Consider the following 16,324-nt stretch of genomic DNA (forward strand, 5'->3'; position numbering starts at 1 on the left):
CTGGAAATGCTCTCCTAAATGAGTTGCCAAAAGATGTAGTGAACGCTTGCTGAGTGCTTGGGTATAAACACGTCTCTTCATCTGTTTGCGACTCCTTCCAGTCCCTTTTTTGTCCTGTTCTGGAAGCCACTTAAGCAAAAGGGTTCAGATCCAACTGTTTTCACCTTTAATGATCTTGTTTAAGAAAATAACGTTATTAAACTGAGACATACCCCAGCAACAGGCAGGCGCGGGTATAGAAGTGATGGATATGGCATAAACCCAACCAGTACCCACAATCGCGGTTTTATTTCTGTTTAAATAGAGATTTGGTCCAAGTTGTAGCAAAGGCCACTCTAAAAAGGGGATTTAAGTTGACAGAAAGTTGTATTTTGACCTTAGAAGCATGGGGCTTTCTTCAGAAGGCTCGTGTATATCATAACTGATGATGTATCTAAGCGCTGCCGAGGTTCAGTGTTCAGATGATATCACTCTGAGCTAATTAGCTGTACTCAAAAGCCTGACCAAGTCAGAGGAAAGGGAATGCTGTGGTTGCCAGTAATGGGAAAGATATTAGGAAACACGTCCCGCGGGCCAAATCCTGCAACGTTAAACTTGTACTCAGGCATGCTTCCCTTCGATTCAGTGAAAGCATTTCTCTGAAGTTAAGAATGAATAAGATACGAGAAAGGAGAGAGAGCCAGCTACGGGGGGAACCAGTTGTCTTGTGTTTGAGCACGGGACCGAGACCAGGAAATCCTCCGCTCCCCTGCCCCCTGAGCCGGGGAACGGCTGAATGAGCTGGGAAGATGCCTCCGTGCCTGCGCCTGCGGGCTCCCCTCCGTGTGCACCAGGGCAGGAGCCGAGGTGCCGCGTCCCTGCCGCGCTCTGACCCCGCTGCCGTGTCAGCAGGTGGAGCTGAGCGCCCCGCAGCCTGACCCGCTGGTCCCGATCCATTTTATCAGCAGCCATCAAGCGCAAACGATGGGCCGTAGACTGGGCTGGCTCCTGCTGAAGCAGCAGGGACTGTGACACCGAACCGTCACGGGGCGATTTGCTGGCCCTTGTGTGCCAGAGCCCTCGCTCTTTCCTGGGAATGCTTACGACATCTCGCTGCTTTAGGGAAAACTGGGTGGGAAATATAACAGATTAGGGTGTTTGAAGTGCTTTGAAATCCTCTAACCAGAAAGGGTGAAGCGCTGTCTTCGCTCTTCCTCTTACACGTACAAAATGGTACCTGTTTTTCATTTTATTCGGGGGATTTCCTATAGCAAATGATATACTTATTTGCTCATTGGATTTGGTTTTCAAGCCCTTCGTGTATGCTAAGCAGTTTCATTTTGATGTCACCGATGACACTGTGGTTGCAGTATGCCCAAGGACGAAGATGGCACGGCTCTTGGTAGCTCAAAATCGGAAGGAGGCAGCTGGGAAATGCAAGGCCGAAAGCAGTGGGGAAAAGAAAGGGATCGTGTTCATTGACAGCCCGTGGGGCCGGGCCCGCTGCTGATGCAAAGTCAGGTAGCTGAAAGTTTTCTGCAGAGAAGAGCTTTCAGAAACGCCCTTTTGAATGTCCATCCCGAAATATTGCTTTCGCCTTGATCTGAGGCCACGTGTGGCACCAGCTGCCCATCGGAATCAGACTTCCATCTGCATCGCTCCTTTAAAAGCCCCAGCTGCTGGTCAGCCTTCTTCATTCATCAGCAGCATACCAAAAAAATGAGCCTCCTTTATGATTCAGCAAAGAATAACATTGCTGGTTCGAGATCCTGGAAGTCTGGAGGCCATCAGTTTTTTAATTTTTACTCTGAAGGAATTTCCTTTTTTAATATTGCTGTGCTCTCTTGCCAAAGCCAGGAAGCTGACTATCTATGGACAACAGTGACCAAAATTTGGTTTTCCTGGAATTTTCTCTTTTCCCTCCGCACACCCACACAATAGGCTTTTTAGGACGCCCGCAGCCTGTAATTTGCCTTTCTAGCCTGATAATGTGGCTCGCAGAGGCATCAGTTTTGCCAAGTCATCATCTGGAAGGAACACTTGCTTATGCAACGGGCTTCATTTTCCCCCTCCGTGTCCGATGGCCCACGGTTGCCACCGAACCCGGCTCCAGCCTTAGGGGCTGCGTCAGAACCGCCCCGCAGACGCTGGGAACCAGGAGAAAGACCATAAAGTCTGGGAAAGGGCCCGAAACTTTCAATTTCAAAAGGCACAGCCCAGAAACCAGAAGGACCAAGAACCCAATGCTGTGGTTTCCCTTTGCCTGACTAAAGAAAATAGCGGCTGTCTATTTTTACTAAAAATGTGGGACGTGGGGCCCTTCTCTTCCCCTGCACAAGTGGGGGATGCTGCTCACAATGCAAGAGGGGGGGAGTGGAGCAGGGGGGTCGTCCCGGATTAAAACCAGCTGACTGGTCCACAGAAATCTCTCCCATAGATTCTTCAAATATTTCTTGCCCACACCGCTAGAAGATTTATTCATAAGGTAGAAGAAATTTAGCTGGGAGAGGGATTTGGGAATCTCATCTCACCTACAAAAATTCCTCGTTCTCATTTTAAGGCAGGGATGGGATCGATCTAAGCCTCTCCGCTCTTCCTTTCTTTTCTCCAGTTCCATATCGCCGTGCTATGTGGTATTCTGCGGGCATGCGTCGCAACAAATCAATGCCGATAGCATCATTAAGAGTTTGCAATGTATCGGATACCTTGCGGAAAATGAAAGCCATCTGTCCAAGTGCAGAAGTGGGATTCCAGCGTGTGAAATGTACTGCGTGTGTTATGTATGTGACCTTTGTGTTCACTGTCATGGGGAGCATTGGGAACCTCTAAACCTCCGATCAAAAAGATGTTTTTCATTTTCAACGTTAGAAAAAAAATAATCCTGAGCAGAGAGAACAAAGACTTGCGTCTTGTTTTACTTACACTTATTAACTTCGTATGTTTGTTCTTCATTAAGAGACTCTTTTTAGATGACTGAAAATACAAAAAAGTACTAAATGTGTCAAAATGGCACACAGAAATGACTCGCTGGGGGGAGTAGCTATTGTGGCAAATCACTCTGCTGCTAAGTCCTTTAGTTCTTTGCTCCTTATCCTAAAAATACATACAAGCGTATATGCTAAGGAATAACTCCAGCTGAACTGGTCAGAGGTGTTCCAGCTGAGTTCTCTTTATATGACACCGCATCCCCAAAATCCTTGATTTCTATGAATTCCATTGCTCTGTTCCCTCCTGAGCACAAGCAGCTATCTTCCCAGGATCGCAGATATAAATTACTGCTGTGGGTTGAATTTCGGCTTATTTCCCTCCTCTTCCATCTGTCGTTCCTCAGTACAGCCAGAACGCCTTCAGCCCAGCAGTGCTGCCCTGTAAAATTGAATTACACAGCCCTGTGCAGAGGTGCATTGCAGGAGCGTACCACCGAGGGGCTTCGTTTCAGAACGAAAGGCAGTCAGCAATGGCAGGGAACGAAGCGCTCTAGCAGAGTGAGAGACATTGGTGCTCTGGAATGCGCTTCCCACCTCTAACATTTGGGTTTGTAATTAATCATTTGGTTGCAACTGCGGCAGCAATGCCACATTGCAGCACCATCCCGGTCGTGAAAAGGGTTGCGAAAAGGGTTGTACGGGCAGGCCATCCCCTTCGGGCGCGCTCCCTTCACAGCCAGTATGGGAAACTTTCATAGAAATGGACCTCCTGAGCTGAATTCTCTCAACTCAGTGAGAAGCTTTTAATTTTCAAGCTCAAAGGCAATCTGTTCCCTTGGTATTCCAGCTACAGAATCTGTTGTACATTTTATAGGCAGTTTCCTGGCACTTTGCATTGGCAGCAGCGAAGTCGAGACATCTCAGTTTTTGTAGACAGTGACAAACATTAGGGAGCGATGTGGCCAAAACTGTATCCCATTGCCTTCAGCTTCCCATGCCACAAAGCAATTATTGCTGGGTCAACTGCAAGCAGACCGAGGTACCGCTGCAGAGCAAACCCTACGCTGCAGGAGGCACGGTGCAAACTTGCTTGGAAGGCTTTCGTTTCCCTGAAAATTCCTAAACTAGTTGCTCGGGGTACAATTTGCAAAGGTATTTCCAAACCATTGTTAATTGTTCTGAAAACAAAACAAAACACCAGCAAAGCCTGGCAAGCCCTTATCTCCGCAGACACTGGGGTTGCTATCTGCTATGGAGCTGCACCAGTGGTAACATGAGGATAACTTTTGGAAGACAGCATGATCAGCGCGGGCTGGCCCCGAGTATGTACACAGCTGATTATTTTTGTAGCTTTGAAGGGCTCCGGCCACAAAAATGGAGGGAAAAAACAAAAAGGGAGGGAAAGAAAAAAAAAAAAAGGAGGGAATAAACAAAAAGGGAGGGAATAAACACAAAGGGAGGGAATAAACATAAAGGGAGGGAATAAACAAAAAGGGAGGGAATAAACAAAAGGGAAAAAAACGAAAAGGGAAAAAAAAAGGGGAAAAATCGAAAAGGGAGGGAAAAAGAAGGGCTAGGACTAAATGCTGAAAATGCACTGTCAGGAATTGCGAAGATGGGGTTGACGGGCATTCCCGGGGGGCTCCGGGACTGCTCCTCTGCAGCCCGCCCGGCCGCGGGGGCAGCTCGGCGTGGCCCCTGCAGCCCCACGAGGCACCGGCCCCTACACACCCCCCCCCCCAGCCCCCGGCCCCCCGACCGCTCCCCGGGGCCGGGCGCGACCGCCGCCGGCCTCCCCCCAACATGGCAGCGGCTCCCGCGGCCGCCCCACGTGCTGCCAGCCCGCCGGCGCGCCTCAAGCCACGCCCCCGGGAGGGGCGTGTCCACCGCCGGGTTTCGGCGCGCCGCGGCGGCAGCGGCGCCTCCGATTGGCTGAGGGCCCCCCGGCCGCTCCTCCCGGCGCGCCGAGGCCCCGCCTCCCGGCGCGCCGCCCGCTCCCCGCGTCCCGCGGCCGCCGCAGCGGAGCCGGCGCTGCCCGCCCAGCGCCCATGGAGCTGCTGTGCGTGGAAGCCGTGCCCCGAGCCCCCCGCGCCGGGCGGGACCCGCAGCTGCTGGGGGACCGGCGGGTGCTGCAGAACCTGCTGAGCCAGGAGGAGCGCTACAGCCCCCGCGTCTCCTACTTCCAGTGCGTGCAGCAGGAGATCAAGCCGTACATGCGGAAAATGCTGGCGTTTTGGATGCTGGAGGTACGGCCTCAAATCCTCTTCCTCCTCCTCATCCTCCTCTCCTCCGTCTCCAGCTCCTCGCCCGGACGCCCAAGTTTTTTTTTGCCCGCCGTCCGTGCTTGCAAAGCGTGCGCGCCCCGGGAGGGAGCTGGCGGCAAAGGGGGAAGGCAGCGGCCGCCCTCCGTGCACCCGCCCGGCTCCCTCCTGCTGGCTGCGGGAGCAGCCCCGGGGCACGGGGAAGGCTCCGGGGTCCGTGCGAGCCGCAGCTCCGGTCCCCGGCATGGAGGAGGCTGTGCCCGTAGGGAGGGAGGGGGAGGCGGGTGGGCACGGCGGTCTGCGGCGGGGCAGAGCGTGGGCGAGGGGTGGTTGAGCTGGGAGAAGTGATGGCCCCATGCAGGGGGAGCAGCCCCCCCGAACCCCCAGCCTGTGCCCCTTTTCCCCCCGGTAGTATCCTGCCACGCTGCTCTCGGGCCCCCATTCATTCCTTGCTTCCCAAAATCCTGGCCCCAGATCCTCGCCTGTGCAGCCGCAAGAGGCTTGCACGCCCTGCACAGGGCTGAGAATGCCTCGCTAAAGGGAGAAAATAATATTGCTACCGTTTACTTCCCTAAATTAAAATGAACGAGGCTCTCTGCGGGATGCAGCTCAGTGGGGAGACCTCACGGGCCTCGTTATGGGATGGTCGGAGCAAAAGGTCTCAGCAGAGAAAGAAAAAGCATTCAGCAAGAGACAAGTGACGCTGGGATCCAGCCTGCCCGCTCGCCACCGCAGCCGCCCTTGCAAGAAGCTGCCTGCTTCTGTCAAAAGAAACGAGAGAGCGCTTTGCTTTTAAAAAGTTTTTTTTTTTTTCTTTTTCCTGTTCGCATTGTTCTGTTGCTGCAAGGCTCTGTCTGAGGAGGCTCGTTAGATAAATGCTGCTCTGGAGCCTGTTGCTGTGGAGCTGTGAGGATGGTCAAAAAGTGGGTGACGCTCAGCAGTCGTCATGGCTGGGCACGGGCATGGGCACAGGCACGGCTGCGTCCCGGCGGCGGCAGCCCGTGCAGGGGGGGCACCGCTGCTGGGGGAGAACGGTGGTGCTGGCTGCTGCTGGAGGAGAAACCTCGATATTTTTCTGGCTGCGTTGGTCACGCCGACTTCCTTCTTTCAGCGTTGTGATGTTGGTCGCAAGATTAGAGCGGAGGGCTGAAATCCGGAGCTCTGGGATTCTGCTCGTGGCCGTGGCGCGAGTGTGGCTGGGGGGGGGGAGGGAGGAAGACTCCTGGAGCCGGGCACGGCTCTGCCATCGAGCCTGCCCCTGCCCCTGGGCCACTGAGGGTGGAATTGCCAGGGGTGGCTGTGGCTCCTGCACCGGTAGGTCTCCAGCTGGAGGCTGCTGGAATTGCTGATTTTCCCTGAGGTCCCGAGTCCTCCCAGAGCAGAAAATGGGCAGCTGGCTGCGGGCATCCCCGAGAGCAGTGAAAAAGGCAGGGGGTGGAGGGGTTGCAAGTAAAGGATTTGGGGTCTTAAAGTCTCTGTGGGCTCTTTCTAACTACGCTTAAGCTCTTCTGCTTTCCACAGGAAGGTGAATGGAGCCGTGCAGCATTTGTTGCTAGTGTAACCTCGCTGCAGCTGTAGGCTTGACACCTGTAGCTAACTTACTCCTTAGCCCTGTGGAGCTGTCAGAGCCCTGCAGATAAACGTGCAGCACCACCACGACCAGACGCTTTGAAGCTGCGGTGCAGGCAGGATCTGGAGAGTCCGGTGCTGATTAAAACTTCCTTTTTTTTTTTTTTTTTGATTGGGTTTTGTCAGGTGTGCGAGGAGCAGAAATGCGAAGAAGAGGTCTTCCCCTTGGCCATGAACTACGTGGATCGCTACCTGTCCTCAGTCCCCGTGCGGAAAAATCACTTGCAGCTCCTGGGGGCGGTCTGCATGCTGCTGGCTTCCAAGCTGCGAGAAACCATGCCCCTTACGGTGGAGAAACTCTGCATTTACACAGACAACTCCATCACGCCTCAGCAGCTCCTGGTAATCACTCGCCCCTATCTCAAAGAGCCCTCCAGCCCCTCCCCAGCCCTTATCTCCTGCACGCTGCTGCTTGGCACCATACCTGCCCCTGGGTCTCCTCCTTCTGTTGTTTTTTTTCCCCTGTTTCTCCACCTTCCTCCATGTTCCCCAGCCAACCTCCTCACCCCCTTGCCACGGTGGATTTGGGTCTGTTGGTGGAGCCCTTTCCATCGTGGCGGAGCCTCGCTCCCTGCTGTGCGGGGCAGGATTGTCACCTCCGCTGTCACCTCCGCGTTCCAGAGGACGTCCCCTGAGCCTGAAGCACTCTCTGCCAGCGCGGAGCCGCCACGCTGAGCTTGCTCCTTGGGCTGCTTCGCTCTCGAGTGGCAGCTCTGGGGAACAAAGGCCTTTGCACAGTGCAGAGCAGGAGGAGGGGAAGCATTAAGTGGGGAGCTTCCAGCAAAACGGGTGGGAGCTCCTGTGATCTAGGACCTGGGTTGTGCCTTCCAGGCTGACGATGCTGCCAGGTGAAGGGGTGATGGAAATGCTGGGAGCTTGCTGCGAGTTAAAGCAGGGCTGCTCTGCCTGTCCCATCAGACACTTGGGTGGCAGCTGCGTAGGCTCTTTTTGTCTGATAAAAGCTGTTCAAAGCAAAGATCCAAACCTCTGAGCTCAGCGTTGCCAGCGGGGGAAGGACGCCGGAGAACCCCTTTTGTCGGGGGCCTCCTGTGCTGTCAGTTCTGAGCTCTCGGGAGGAAACGGCCACCTCGGCTCGAGTGACAAACATCCCTGGAGACGGTTTGCCTATGAGAATTTCTCGGGGTTAGTCATCGCCTTATTAAATGTCTGTTTTTTCTGGGCTGGGGGTGGGTGAGATGATCTGAGCGTGTCCCCAGGGTGGGGAGCGAGCCCACAAAACTTTCAGGTGTGAGTCGGAAGGCAGTTCTGGTAACGGGAGCTCGGCTCTGAACGCGGTTTTTCCAAGCGCCGGTGAAGGTTGGGGAAAATCCCCTCACCTCCATGCCTCTCCCTGTAGGTTTTTGTGGGTGGCTGTTGCCATACATAGCCCTGGTGGAAAAAGCACGTGGATCGTTACCGTGAATAATGGTGAGGGATGGAAACGCAGAGGAGATGCAGGTGGTCGTTGCTTCTCTGGATGCTGGGCTGTGGTCGCGCCGTAGCGCCTTGCTGCTGGGGCTGCCCCAAAACCTGTGAGCAAAGGTTTTGTCCAGCTGTCAGTGACATTTCATCCTCGGGAGCAGTTTCTCACTATCAGTGCATTCCCTCTGTGTATATTCCCAGCACTGGGTTCCTCACGTGAAGCTAATCCCCGCGTGTAACAGGAGGGTTGCTCGTGTCCCTGGGGTAATGACTTACTCCCGTGCTTCACCTCTGTCTTCCTCTCTGATGCAGACCTTGAGGGCGGTCCTGCTGCCACCAGCCCTGCAGGTTAAGGGACATCATCGCAGAGATCTTAGCCGTTTCTGCAGCATGGATCGTGGGCCACAAGGAGCTGGACGTGGGTAGGCACCTTGTGCGCCTCGGCCACGGATCCCAGACGTGTCTTCCTCTTTGATTTCTTTTTGGTGAAGGTTTGCTTGTTTCAGTCAAATTTAAGCTTTGTTTGTAGCAGGCTCCCTCCAGAGAACAGGTGGGTGGTGGGCAGAGGACGTGTTGACACGCAGAAAGAAGCACCAGCCTGGAGGTTTTCCTTCGCTCTGCTGCAGTGCCGATGCCTCCTCCCTCGGAGCCTTTTCTCCTTCCCCCAGAGGTTTGTCAGCAGGAAGCTGTGGCTAAGCAGTGCCACAAAATTCATCTTCCCTCCTCCAGCCAGCGCTGGGGCGGAGATGGAGGAGTAAAACGCTGTCTGCTGCCTGCTGCTCCCTTCTGATCGTGCAGGGCTCCGTACTGCAGCTCTTCTTCTGTACTTTCCCCCGCTAGACTACCGGGACACTCAGCGCAGCGTGGGGCACAGCTGAACACCCAGCCTGGATCTTTCACCGGGGTGCTCCAGGCTCAATATGCAATTAAGATGGACAAAAGTGGCTTCACCAGGCTTGCTTTTGGTAGATGCTTAGCTTTGTCTGGAGCAGATCCAGCTCCGGTTTCCCTTTGCTCTCTGTAAGATGGAGCGGAGGCAAGGGCTGCAGCTCCCTGAGAGGCTTGGCTTCGCCCCGAGACCTGACAAGAGTTAATGCCCTGATTACAAAACCAGGGCGAGCTGCTCTTTTCCTCCTGTGTGCTAATCGTGGCGATGTCGCCTCTCTTTCACAATCTTTCGGGTGGAAGAGGGTGGGGAGGGGAAGGGGAGCTTCTTCATCAGGGCTTGGACAATGGCGCATCCTGGCCTCCTCTCGTGGAGCCGTGCCATTTCGGCTTCCACCCCGTCCTCCCAGGGCCCTCGGAGGAAGCTGGCTCACTTTCCCACTAGGTTTGCTTCCTTCTCTTGCAGGGATGCTTGGCACCAGCTCAGCGGTTTAGAAAGGACACATCTGAAACAAAATCTTGATGAAGTTATTCTAGGGAGAAGGAAATGATGCAACAAGGGACTTGTCCATTTGGAGGAAGTTGGATTTCCGTCGAGGGCGTTATCTAACCTACCTTGCTTGTCTTTTTTTTTCTTTCTTAAAGACTTTTCTGGCCTGTGCAAGCGAGTGCTCAGCTGCTTGAGGGTCAGGGAGAGCAGCTGTGGGTCACCTTCATCCTTGGCTTGGGGGCATCTGCCTGGTTTGCCCCTACTGCGTTGGCTTGCCTCTGCGATCTCTGATCTGAGGTCAATTCTTCAAATTCCAGGTATTTCCTAGCAAAGACCTCAGGCAGGGCCAAGCCACCGGGCAGACAGTGAGGGAAGCAGCAGCGACAACAGATGATGAGTGAAAACAGGAGAAAGGGGTCGCAGCTGAGCAGGAAGGGTTGCTCACTCGTGCTAAGCATCGACCTTCCAGGGCGCAGGCTTGTGGTCCGCCTCCTGCTTGTCGCACGGGTGGAGTGGATGTGACGGCTCCTGCACCTGAAGTCGGCGCCTTTACCCTCGGCATCCAGCCTTGAGGTGTGCTCCGGGGATGGAAACAAACGTTTGCCCCACGTTTCCTATTCGCAGCTGGACTTTTCGTGGCTTCTCATTTCTGTAGCTGTTGGGGAGGGTGGGTGGCCAACAGCGACAGCTCTTTCCACCCTCCTTTTGAGTCAGCTCGCGAGCACATCAGAGCGCAGCCTGCTCCCGCTCTGCTGGTGGCTCATCGAGTCAGTGATAATGAGAAATGGCACCTTATCGACTCGAGTGACAAAATCTACTTCCTTTCTCCTGCAGGCAGGGCTGCAGCAGAGAAGGAGCTGGGCTCTGCTCCCTGCGCAGCCTTGCCAGCAGTGTTTACGCAGACTCCTCGCAGGCACGCCGCGTGTGGGTGGTGGTGAGGGTAGAGCTTGGTTTGCAGGGTGGCTCTCACTGCATAACGGGGAGGGGAGGTGGCGCGGCTGGCACATCCCAGCCTGAGTTTGCAGAGCTGCAAATGAGGAAAACTCTCTGCTTGTCTCTCAGATCCCGCTCCGCGAGGGTGCAGTGGCAGCAGCCAGGGGCTTGAGGCTGTGTCACCGCAACAGGACTGCGAAATCTTGTCAGAGCAGGGGAGGTGCTGGGCAATGCTGGCTGCTTTCCTTCCTTCTCTTTTCTTTTTTTTCTTTTGTGGGATGCAGCCAGGAGAGACGAAGGGTGTAAGCCTGCAGGGGCAGAGCCCAGCTGCCGGGCAGTTTCCAGCCCTGCAGGCGCTGGCCGAGCCTGGGGAGCTCTTGCAGGAAGGCGCCGGGTGCAGTCCCGGCGATGGGATGCTCGGTGGGCAGCGTTGGCAGCCTGCAGCCCTTCCACGGGGAGGTTGGACCGGAGAAACAAAGGAACATTTTCCACTTTCTTCCTCTCTTTCATTAGCCAGGCAGAGACTGATTCAATTAGGTGCAAAAGAAAATGCCAGGAAAAGGATGTTTGCTGTGCGGAGCGGCGCTGCTGTCGCAAAGCTGCTTGCCTATCTCTTGCAGCCTTTTGTTTTGCTTCTTCCACAGATAAAGTGATTCAGAGATTCTGCCGTGCTGCTCCGAGAGTGGGAAATCCCAGGGGTTAGCGGGAGAGAAGCGAGGAGCAGGGGGTTTTGGCTGGAGGGCGGCTTCCCCTACCTAAATCCTGTGAGCCGGTGACAATCCTCAGCGCCTGTCGCCTCCAGCCGGCATCTCGAGTGCCAGCTGAGCCTCAGGATCAGGCCCCTTGTACCAACGAGGTTTTCAAGAAACTGGAAAACCTTTATTAGCTGGAAAAGAGCTGCTTTTGTGCGCTGCGGATGGCCAGGCTGGTGTGCTGGACCAGCCCCGGTGTGGCAGGAGCCAGCGTGGTGCCCCAGGTGAGCTCTCGCCGCTGATCTGCGCCCTGAATCGTCTCCTGGAGAGAAAATGTGTCCCAGCAGGGCCGGGCTTTCTGCCACGCTGGCGTGAATGCCACGTGCCCCTGCCGGGAGCTGGCTTGCGGCTCTGGGAAGAGACAGAAGGAGCAAGGGCCTGGGAGATGCTGGGCTCCCCTCGTGCAGCGAGCCATTCGGGGCTGGCTCCGTGAGCCGTGATCTCCGGCTCCTTTTTGTGACCTCAGCCCTGGGTCTGCACAAGGGCCGTGCTCCCGCCTTGTGCAGAGGTCGGGATGGAGCTGCTCGGCTCTCACCCTCGTGGCAGGATCCCCCGGAGGTGCCACTGGTGTCCTGGCTCCCCGGGAGGCTGGGCTGATGCTCAGGCAAGCAGTTGGCTTTCCTAGCGAGGCTGCTGGCCCTTGGTGGCTTCCAGCTGAGTGACAGCAAGGACAATGCAACGCTTCATCTCCCATGGCTCTTTTCTTGTGTCACCTTGCTGTGTGGCTGCAGTTTAACCCATGGCCAGCACGCTCCTTTCTTTTCTTCTTCCATTAAGCCTGGTCTCTCCCCCTCTACCGCCATCCCCTCGTTGAACCAGGCACCCTAAAAGACTTGTGCTGCGGTCCTGAGGCTCTGGAGCTCATCGCTAGGTTCCTACTTGCTTTTATGCTGTGGATTTGGCTTAAACACACAGAAAGCCTGGCAGGCTGGCCATCCATATGGGAGACCAGTGAGCGTGTTCCAGCCAGGCACCGCTTTCTGGTTGGAAAAGCACGGGCTGCGAAGCAGCAAATAGCACGTTTGGGCTAGCGGGGGACTCGGAGCAGGTTGAGCAATGCTGCTCATTTGAGCAACTCAAAACTGGTATTGTTGTGTAAGGGGAAGAGTGGGTTTAAAAAAAAAAAAAAAGAAAGAAAACGGAGATCGGCCTTTATGAAAAAGAATCTCACTTCTTCAAATCCATCTGTTCTGGCGGTCCTGTGGGCAGCGCTGACCTTGTAATCTTAGAGCGCTTGGAAAAGAATAGATGCTGTGCCGGGTGGGGCTCAGCCCTGAAATGGAGACACCTGATCCAAATCCCAGCTCAGCTCTGTCCTTCCAAACCCAGAGCCGAGGCAGGCTCGGGTCCTGCAGCGTTTCCTTCCCCTGCACGCTTGCAGGGCTGCAGTTCCCCCTGTGAGCGGGGAGGGGGGACACGGGAGCATCTCCTGTGCTACTTCTGGCATACCCGCAGCCTTTTGCCAGACCCAGATCTGCTGCTGACCCAGAGGATGAGGGCAGAGAGAAGTGGGAGGCCACATGCATGGGATCCAGAGGCTTCCATCACGTCTCGTGGGGGAGTTGGGACCGTCAGAGAGACTCGAGGTGGCTGGGTGTGGGCTGCCGGAGACATTCCTGCACGGGTGGGAAGGGAAATGATCCTGGGAAGATGCTGCTGCTGCTTCTCCTGAGCTGCAGGAGGCTGAGCAGGTGCAGGGAGCAGCCTGGGCTCCAGCCGAAGCCCATGGGGGCACTGAGCCCCCCCGCTGCCTGTTCCCCAGCTTGCAGACTGCGTGGAGACGAGGGGAAGTCCTCACAGAAACCTGCTGGAGGTGTAGGCAGCGCAGCGCGACGTGGGGTGGAGAAGTCAGCAGCCACCTGGCGTCTAACTGGGAAGCACTGGGGTGCCACTGGCTGCGTGTCCCTAGGAAGGGGGGGTGTCGGCGTGGCTGTTCTGTGCCTCCTCCTCCTGGGAAGGTGCCGGGGATGCTCGGAGCATGGCAGGATGCAGATGGGGAGGCTGTGCCAGCGTGCTAGCGCCCAGCCTGTGGACTGTGTGCCTGGCGTGTGTGGGGCCAGCACCTGGTCACGGCCCCTGAGCTCTTTAGGGACTCAGAATCTCACCACTGATGACCTAAAGGGACTTAGGCTGTCTGGATGCAGCTCTGAAAGCTCAGTTGTGTCTCCCCCACGTTCCCTTGCTCCCAGCTGCGTGCGGGGGACTGGCTGCAGGGCCCCTCCTGCCTTCTGCCCTTCACCATCCAGAGGGGGATTGGTGCACCGAACAGCTCGGGGCGCGCAGAGGGGTGAGCTGCTGCGGTCCCTTTGGGGTAGCGGGGAGCAGTGCCTCTGCTAGCCCCGAGCTGGGCTGCTCCCGGGAGCTGGACGCGTGCTCTCCTTTCAGGAGCAGGAAGAAGGGAGCGGTGTGCCTCCTGCCCCTTGCTCTTTTTATTGTATGTGCTGCTGCGGCAGCCTTGCAGAGCAAAGGAGCGCCCGGAGGAGTGCCTGCAGAGCAGAAGGCCGGTCCGACTGCACCTGGGGAAGAAGAAAGCAGACTTATCGCTTCCTCTTCTGATCTTTGCTCCAGGCTTTGCAACAGCTCAGGGCTGGAATTGTGCCACGGTGGCAGAGCGGGGCTGTTCCCTCTTCTCTTCCCTGTCCGATGGATTGTGCTGTTTAACTGCCCTTCCCCGAGCTCCGGGCTTATCTGCCCGTGGTTCAGGTGGGTGTTTCTCAAAACCCCACTGAGCAATGTGCTCTCTGTCTTTGTGCAGGACTGGGAGGTTCTAGTCCTGGAGAAGCTAAAGTGGGACCTGGTCTCGGTGATAGCGAACGATTTCCTGGCTCACATCCTCCACCACCTCCCGCTTCCTAAGGACAAGATGGAGCTGGTGAAGAAACACGCGCAGACCTTTATTGCCCTGTGTGCCACAGGTGGGTGCCTGCTCCCGCTGGAGCCATCTGCTAGGGTGCTGGGGGGGTGGGCAGTGGTCCCGGGGGGCAGCCTGGGCTTAGTCAGGCTCCCTGGGTGCCCTGGGGCGCTGGATGCCCGCCTGCACTCAAATCGGAGCACTTTGCTGCTCAGAGACTTGTTTTCTGTCCCTGACAAAGCAGGGTGATAATGGTCCTGGGGGCTGTTAGTGGGTGCCTGGGAGATGCCAGGGAAGAGCGAAACTGCTTCTTGCTGTGCTGCAGGAGGCGGCGCCTTGGAGAGTGCCCAGAGTGAAGGCGGGGTTCAGTACGAGCCCTCGTCAGCCTTGCTCAAAGTCCTTAGAGCAATGTCACCTTCAGGACTTGTTTTGGTGAGACAGACCCAGAGAAGTAGCTTAAGGAAGCTGCAGCTACGATGCTCCATCTGTTTTCCGTTGCTCCGATCCTATTTCTCCCCGCTAAGCTGGTGACACCCCTCTGCCTGGCCCTCGCTGGTTTTCCAAGGAAATCACCGTCCCAACAACTTACAGCTCGCACACACCCTTGCTAACAGCTGCTGTTTTGTCCCTCTCCTGGCTCCAGACTACACTTTCGTCATGTACCCGCCTTCCATGATCGCGACGGGCAGCATCGGCGCGGCCATGCACGGCCTGACGCTCTCTGTGAACGACTTCAGCGGCGAGGCCGTCACCGAGCTGCTGGCCAGCATCACCGGCACGGAGGTGGTGAGTGTTCGCCGGGGGTCTGCCGGTGGAAACCCTTCCTCTTTCTGCAGCTGGCTCCTGGGGGGGGAAATAAGCTGGCCGTAGCGATGCTGACCATGGCTTGAAGAGCACCTAGGGATTAGGGAGCAGCTCCAAACGCCGTGCCCTTGGTCAGGGCCGTGGTTGTGGTCGGCTCCTGGCCCCCAAGCGCCATCTGTGCGGAGCAGGGCGAGCTGGGGAGCCTTTGATGAGCGGCACAAAGGGCAGCGTCTGTTCCCCGCGCAGACAGGTGTCGGCAGGATCGGGTTGACGGGGTGGGATGGGGCAGGGGGAGAAGCCGGGCTCGGCATCTGCTCACCTCCACGGTGTCTGGTTGCAGGTGCCCAGCCCGGGGTGGGAAGGGGGCTGGGGGCACGGAGCCTTTTGGGATGCGGGTGCCGGGGGGGCACCCGCCTGCCCCTCTGCTGCCCTTTGAATGGGGAAGGAGGACCCGTCGGGCTCCCTGTGTCCTGCTCCTGCTGCAGCGAAGCAGTCGGGAGCTTTTATTCTGCCAGGGCCCCTTTTGATCCTTTTCTTCTGCCCGAGCGCCGGTGCTGGCAGCCGGGCCGGGTTGGTTTCAGTCCCCCGCCGGCAGCGCCGCGGCTTGGGAGAGGGCGGGAGGCTGCAGCCAGGCTTTGTGTGGGCACAGGGGACGGGGCAGGAGGACGTCTTGCTTTATTGGTGTGGTTTTGTTTTGTTTTTTTAATTTTTTTTTTGTTTGCGGGAGCCTTTTTTGAAGACTCAATCAGTGCAGCCAGCTGCTCTCAAGCTGCTGCGGTGAATGGGGCAGGAGCTGAAACCTGCCCCGGGTCAGGGCTGCTGGAGGGAACAGGTGGGAGGCAGGGAGAGCACCGCAGAGGGAGGGGAGCCGAAAGGGCCGGGGACAGCTCTGCTGCCCTCCAGCCAGGTGCTGGGTGCTGCACGGGCAGCCCCTGCCCGGCTCCTGGGACGCGGCTGCAGCACCGCCGGGCTCCCCAGGGAAGCTCCCGGGCTCCCGCGTCTCGCTGCGGTGCTGATGTTTCTCCCCGAGCCCGGCCTCGCAGCGTCCCCGGGCTGTGACTCGGTTTCCCCGCTGGCTTGACGGAGCTTCGGTTGTGATTTGGAGCTACTGTGCCCTTGCAGAGCAGGATGGGGCCCCGTTGGCTTCCCAACGTGCCCCTGAGCTGGAGCAGCCCCACACCTCGGCTGCCCTACGGGGTCGGGCCGAGCCGCGTCCTGGGCTTCGCTCGCAGGTGAAGGAGCCTGGCTGCACGCAGCTGAGCCGCACAAATTTGGCATCTCTGCCACGATTACCTACGGAGAGCCCAGCTGCGGCTCCTGAGATGCTCCTCAGCCTCCGTCCCTACCTGCCGAGAGGCCGTAAGGTGGTGGCAGCTCCCGTGAAGCCCCTC

The 16,324-nt window shown here is 56.8% G+C and overlaps 1 protein-coding gene across 3 annotated transcripts in view; it reads left to right on the top strand.

The window, feature by feature from the left end:
* The window catches only part of CCND3 (cyclin D3), a 43,886-nt gene that overhangs the window by 24,408 nt on the left and 3,154 nt on the right, over nucleotides 1–16,324 (top strand). For 2 of the 3 annotated variants that reach the window (XM_080568922.1, XM_080568923.1), the window contains 3 exons: nucleotides 6,923–7,138; nucleotides 14,034–14,193; nucleotides 14,773–14,915. In XM_080568922.1, coding sequence (XP_080425048.1) covers nucleotides 6,923–7,138; nucleotides 14,034–14,193; nucleotides 14,773–14,915 — 519 coding nt within the window. Of the gene's footprint in view, nucleotides 1–4,861; nucleotides 5,153–6,922; nucleotides 7,139–14,033; nucleotides 14,194–14,772; nucleotides 14,916–16,324 lie in introns of those variants that run through there. The other variant, XM_080568921.1, reaches the window with a different exon arrangement.

Source organism: Anser brachyrhynchus (assembly GCF_964034855.1).
Source record: "Anser brachyrhynchus genome assembly, chromosome: 27".
NCBI classification, from domain to species: Eukaryota; Metazoa; Chordata; class Aves; order Anseriformes; family Anatidae; genus Anser; species Anser brachyrhynchus.